Source organism: Populus nigra, chromosome 10 (genome assembly GCF_951802175.1).
Source record: "Populus nigra chromosome 10, ddPopNigr1.1, whole genome shotgun sequence".
In the NCBI taxonomy this organism is placed as follows: Eukaryota; Viridiplantae; Streptophyta; class Magnoliopsida; order Malpighiales; family Salicaceae; genus Populus; species Populus nigra.
In genome coordinates, this window is record NC_084861.1 from 5,381,192 (window position 1) to 5,386,685 (window position 5,494).

The 5,494-nt window shown below is 37.6% G+C and overlaps 1 protein-coding gene across 2 annotated transcripts; it reads left to right on the forward strand.

Moving 5' to 3' along the window:
• Nucleotides 1–306: 306 nt before the first annotated feature.
• On the forward strand, nucleotides 307–4,918 carry LOC133705510 (uncharacterized). 2 transcript variants are annotated; one of them, XR_009844280.1, is made up of 7 exons: nucleotides 307–902; nucleotides 2,414–2,576; nucleotides 3,023–3,199; nucleotides 3,310–3,393; nucleotides 3,804–3,885; nucleotides 3,993–4,559; nucleotides 4,644–4,918. XR_009844280.1 is itself a non-coding variant. In XM_062130763.1 (6 exons), exons 1-6 carry the CDS (start codon nucleotides 520–522, stop codon nucleotides 4,424–4,426), a joined length of 1,323 nt encoding a protein of 440 aa, XP_061986747.1. In that variant the 5' UTR covers nucleotides 307–519; the 3' UTR covers nucleotides 4,427–4,918. The 2 variants fall into 2 exon arrangements, 1 of the variants encoding a protein (XP_061986747.1); XM_062130763.1 differs by having other exon boundaries at nucleotides 3,993–4,918.
• The last annotated feature ends 576 nt before the right edge of the window (nucleotides 4,919–5,494 follow it).

Consider the following 5,494-nt stretch of genomic DNA (forward strand, 5'->3'; position numbering starts at 1 on the left):
TCGGGCATAGTGTTCTTTTAAATTTTAATTTTTTTTTAAAAAAATAAAAAAAATTTATGTTTTTAAGTTGATATTCTAAAATTTTAAAAATTTTAAAATAATTAAAAAAATTATTTTAATATATTTTTAAATAAAATAAATTTAAACCATAATCACTACCACCATTAGAAATACAATCCAGCGGCTTAAAAGGGTATCCAAGAGGAACGTGTTTTAGACGCTCCTTCACCAGTACGTATCGGATCCCAGAATAACCTCCCTCCCGCCCCAAGACCAAACTCCCATCAACGGTTAAACCACTGCCACGTAATATGACCTCAACAACGAAATCAACTCCCAACTCCATCTCTCTCTCTCTCTCTCTCCACAGAACTACCCTCTAAAATCCCTGTCTCTGGATCTGTCAGAGACTAACTAAAAAGAAAATATCCAAAATCAACAAACAAACAGTTAATTCATCCATGTAGATCGTCAACCCTCTCAGCCCAGCTCAGCAGAAACAAAACTAATTTTCTCGCAATGGGCGAGCCTTTCTTCGATCTAATGGAGTTTCTAAAGACACCTTCCATAACTGAAACACTCGTCGACATTTTGCTATGTGCAGTACCGATATGGCTATCCGTTATGATCGGCCTCGTTATTGGCTGGTCTTGGCGGCCTAGGTGGACTGGCTTGGTCTTTCTTGGCTTGAGGAGCAAGTTTAGGTTCCTTTGGACTGCGCCTCCTGGATTCGGAGCTCGGCGTCTCTGGCTCGCTTTTACGGCTATCTCGGCCTTTTCTGTTTGCCGCACCATTTGGTCCAATTTCCAGGGTAAAAATCGAAAATCAGCACCCGCCGCTGCGGCTTCAACTTCGGCAACCTCACCGAGGAATCCAGGGGGGAGAAGTGGCGGTTCTATTAGGTTAGCTGCATTTCCTTTTCCTTTTTCTAGTTTGCTTTATTTATTTTTCATGGTTTTAAATTGCTATAACTAATATTTTGGATGCGGCCTTTTTCTGATTAATTTAAATTTCTAATTGCAATGAAATTAATTATTGCACTTCGTACACCAGAAAACTGCTGTGTAGGCTGCTCTAAATTCCTGAGCAGTCGAGGGAAATTAGCAATAATGCATTCTAGGTGGCTGATTTTGCATACAATGACGAAGTGCGCTAGTTTGAGATCGTTGAGGCCTACTTATCACAATTGTGTAGTTGCATAGAAGCTTTAAGGAATACGAGTGCTTAAGCTACTGCTTTAAAGTGCTATGGGAAATGTAACGTGATGGAATGGTACGAAGTTGGCTATATGGGTGCGATAAATGAGTGTTAAACATGTTTTGTCTGTGCATTTTTTTAATAGGTAATATCATAAATGATGAATGTTCTGAGTTCAGTTTTTAGTCGAGAAACTGTGCATCGTCTGGTATCTAGGGGCGTGAGACTTTGTGCATTTCTTAGTTCTAGTTACACCTATTTGCTAGATATATTGGTGTCCTGTTTGGAAACCAGTTGTAGGGGTGAATACCAAGTCCTGGTGTTATTAACTGATGTCAAGTCACTATTTCGAAGAGTTTAGAGCATCTGAAATTTCTTTGTTTTGATTATTGAAATTTTTTAGTAGTAACTGACGCCTTCTAGTGTTATAAGCACGGATCAAATTAAACAGCATTTGCAGTGACAATATTGTTTGGTTTCTTAAATGTTATTATTGGGCAGTGTCCTTTATTCCTTTCATGGTCAAAAAATAACCATGGGTTCTAGTGAAACGTCAAGAATATCAGAAGAGAAATACAGGGATTGTATGCTTTTAGAAAAGTTCTGTATTCCTGCTGTGGGTAATTTATACTGTGTAACGGCCACTGTAAATTATTTCATGAGAGATTGTGTGCTTTTATTGAAAGGTAATGACTTTCAGGTTTCAATGGACAAGAATGTAAGCCAAATATTCTCCTTGAATGAAAATTTCCATATTATTAGTGGACTTTGTCACTCTTCCAGACAATGGATGTTTGAAGTTCTTTCTGGCCCCTCTGGATATTATGATATATGATAAATGGAGCTTTGGCTTAAGAAAAAAAAAATAGTAATTTAAATTCTCAGGGTCTCTTGATATATGCTAGTTGTGCCTTTATCTTCAAAAAAAAAAAAGGTCTCTTATGATCTATGATAATTGTAGCTTTTATTTCGAGTGATCTCAGACTCCTTCCTTGAAAAAGTAACTTCCAAAGTGTTGACTCTCTCTCGCGTGTGCACACACAAAAGATGTGGACAGTTTCATTGGATTATTGTAGGGTGTTAATTAATGTTGGACTTGTATTTGTTTGAGTTGTTTTATATAAGATACCTGGCTATCATTAATGTGTTGTTCTGGAAATGGTGTACTATTGGTTCATAAAGATTACTTGGTTTGTGGTATGCTACTTTCATGCAGCTCCTCTGGTGAGTTAGAGGACAGGGAGGACATTGTCACTGAGAATGACTTAGAACACCTATTGCATCTGCTGGAGGGGAAGGATAGACAGATGGAATGGCAATGTATGATGGAAAGGTCAACCGCGAACATGAGATACCAAGCTTGGCGCCATGAGCCTCAGGTAGATTCAAACTGTGTTTCACTGCTGAAACTGCCTGTGAGAAATAGTTGTGGTTTTTTTTAGCAACCATCCTGTAATCACATGGTTCAAGCATCATTACTATATGCTGGGATTGCTCAATCATGGGAGTTTATGAATATTGCAGAAAATTTCCCAACTTAGTTCCCTTTGCATTTTCTGGATTTGGTCTTGAGGAGTCTATATGTTATTCCACTTGTCATGTATTTCCATGGTTGGTTGTTTAGTTAATGGCTAAAATGCCTGGTGCTGTGTGCCTAGATGCCTTAGCATGCATATTCTAATATGTATGTGTAGCCCATCATTCAATGTTCAATAATGGTTCCTTTATTGTCCTTCTTCTCTTCGAATCATGTACTGAATGGCAAAGCTAGATAATGATTTTGAGAGTAACACATATTAGCTCCTGGTGGTATTTTTTCTATCAGGAAGGTCCCACTGTTTACCGAAGTAGATCTGTCTTTGAGGATGCGACTCCAGAGTTGGTTAGAGATTTCTTCTGGGATGATGAGTTTCGACCTAAATGGGATACAATGCTTGCTTACTTTAAAATACTTGAAGAATATCCTCATACTGGAACAATGATTGTGCACTGGATAAAAAAGGTTTGATGTATAAATTATGCACAAAGTTGTGTTTGTTGATATCCTGTTTCCACTTTCTTGTTTGAACATGTATCATTGATTGAGAAGAGGTTTCCTTGTCCAATTTGCAGTTCCCATTTTTCTGTAGTGATCGAGAATATATCATTGGCCGAAGAATATGGGATGCTGGGAAGACATATTATTGCGTGACCAAGGTACTGATGGAGACATCTCGTAATTGTTGCTTGCTGTTGCTTTTTGTCCTTGTTTGTTTCTTCTTCATTCTTCTGAAGAACAGGCCCCTATCTGTTTTGCCTTTTTTATCAAGGAGGAAGAGTTTGATTGGAGTTCTGTGGTTAATTTAAGGATGAAACAAAGGCGAATGGTAGCGTAGGGTTCTTGCTTCTGATATATAAAAACTTGATATGTTCTTTGTTGCGTCTATCAATTCAATCATTCCTGGACATGGTAGTGTATTGGCAACTAGATTGATATAACATTTGAATCTCCCAATTTGACCTGGATCTGAAGTTTTACTTCTTTTTAAGTTAGTATAAATTCATCTTGCATTGGTTGTTGAATGCTATGGCAATCTTTGTTGACTTGCAAATCTACAAAATTGCAGGGGGTGCCTTATCCAGGCCTGCACAAGCGTGACAAGTTAAGGCGTGTTGACCTTTATTTCTCAGGTTGGGTTATTAGGGCAGGTGAGCACTGTTGTTGGTTACACAATCTTAATCTCACAATTTGGCGGACTTTATCACTGAGAAAGTAATGGTGCCTTTTGTTTTGTGTCTTTGATCCACGCATATAGTGGAATCTCGTAAAGGAGACGGACAGATGTCTGCATGTGAGGTTACCCTTTTACATTACGAGGACATGGGGATACCCAAAGATGTGGCCAAGTTGGGGGTTCGTCATGCGATGTGGGGAGCGGTGAAGAAACTGCATTCTGGTATGAGAGCATACCAGAATGCAAGGAAATCAGAAGCTTCGTTGTCCAGAAGCGCGCTTATGGCAAGAATTACCACAAAAGTGTCTTTTGATGATGGCATGGATTCTTCAGAAACAGTTAATGAGGAGGAGGATAGAAGTCCAGCTGTAGATATCCAAAGACACAAGGATCACGGTATTGATTGGAAATGGATAGCTGTAGGCGGAACAGTAGCATTGGTTTGCGGTCTTCACACTGGGGCGATTGGCAAGGCTTTGTTACTTGGAGCAGGGCAAAGACTTGCACGGAAGTGAGAGTCTCCAGGTCAAGGACATCGTGCCCCTATCCGTATCCGTTTCAAGGAAGTTTTTATCCACTTGTTGAGTTATGGACCAATATTTATCAAAGATGGATGATTTATATTTTTCTCACGGTGGCTCTCGTTGGGTAAGAATCTCGTCCTCCCTCCCCTCCAAAGCTTTCATATTCACTGAAGGTGTCTGTTAATTATGCAATTTTGTTTGTGAAAAGAGCGAGTTTGTGCCTAGCGGGTGGTTTTGCAATCTCACAAAATTTATCAAGCTCAACAGGGAAGACCCACATAAGCTAGCTGTAGCTTTGAGGGATGGATGGATGGATGAATCATCGGCCCAAATCCAAGCTTAGGTCACTCTCTCATTATTATCTGTGTCCATCTACTATAAAACGGATTCTTTGCCCAGTTAAGAACTTATATATATTTGTGATAGTTATTGTTTTTTAAGTTGTTTTTTATTTAGAAATATATTAAAATAATATTTTTTTTATTTTTTAAGATTTATTTTTGATACTAGAACATTAAAATAATATAAAAATATCAAAAATAAACATGGTAGTAATCTAAGACTATGAAAGCCGCCGCAAATATATTCGAATGTTTCGTTATTTAAAGAGTTATAATTAAAGCTTAGGTATTATTAAAACATGAACACGTAAAAAGAAAAAATAATCCTGAAATGATATCTGATCACATTAAAAGAGTTGCTTTTATTAAGACTATTGGAACCAAGACTGAATACAGATGTTATTCCGACAACTGTTTATCACACGTTGCAAGGTGTGGGTGTAATTTTTTCTATGTTAAAAATTTGGCTCGAGTTAGTAAAATCACATATTTTGTTTGATCTTCAAATAAATTTCTAGGTTTTTTCTAACAAAAGTTTGAATATTCTTACAATCAAATCATCTGAGATTCTTTTTCAAAAAGATTTTCTGAAGCAGATTGAAGGAACACTAAAGTCGAAATATAACAGACAATAATAAGAATTCTGTAGCTAAAAGAACTGTAATCTGCATGCACTGTTAAGATTACATTAGGATAATGCAGAGTCTCACTGCCTAAA

Excerpts from the sequence above, each read along its gene's own strand:
- LOC133705510 (XM_062130763.1), top strand. The coding sequence starts at position 520 with ATGGGCGAGCCTTTCTTCGATCTAATGGAGTTTCTAAAGACACCTTCC. Across the intron at positions 2,577-3,022 it reads CTTGGCGCCATGAGCCTCAG|GAAGGTCCCACTGTTTACCG; the intron begins GTAGATTCAAAC and ends TTTTTCTATCAG. Across the intron at positions 3,394-3,803 it reads CATATTATTGCGTGACCAAG|GGGGTGCCTTATCCAGGCCT; the intron begins GTACTGATGGAG and ends ACAAAATTGCAG.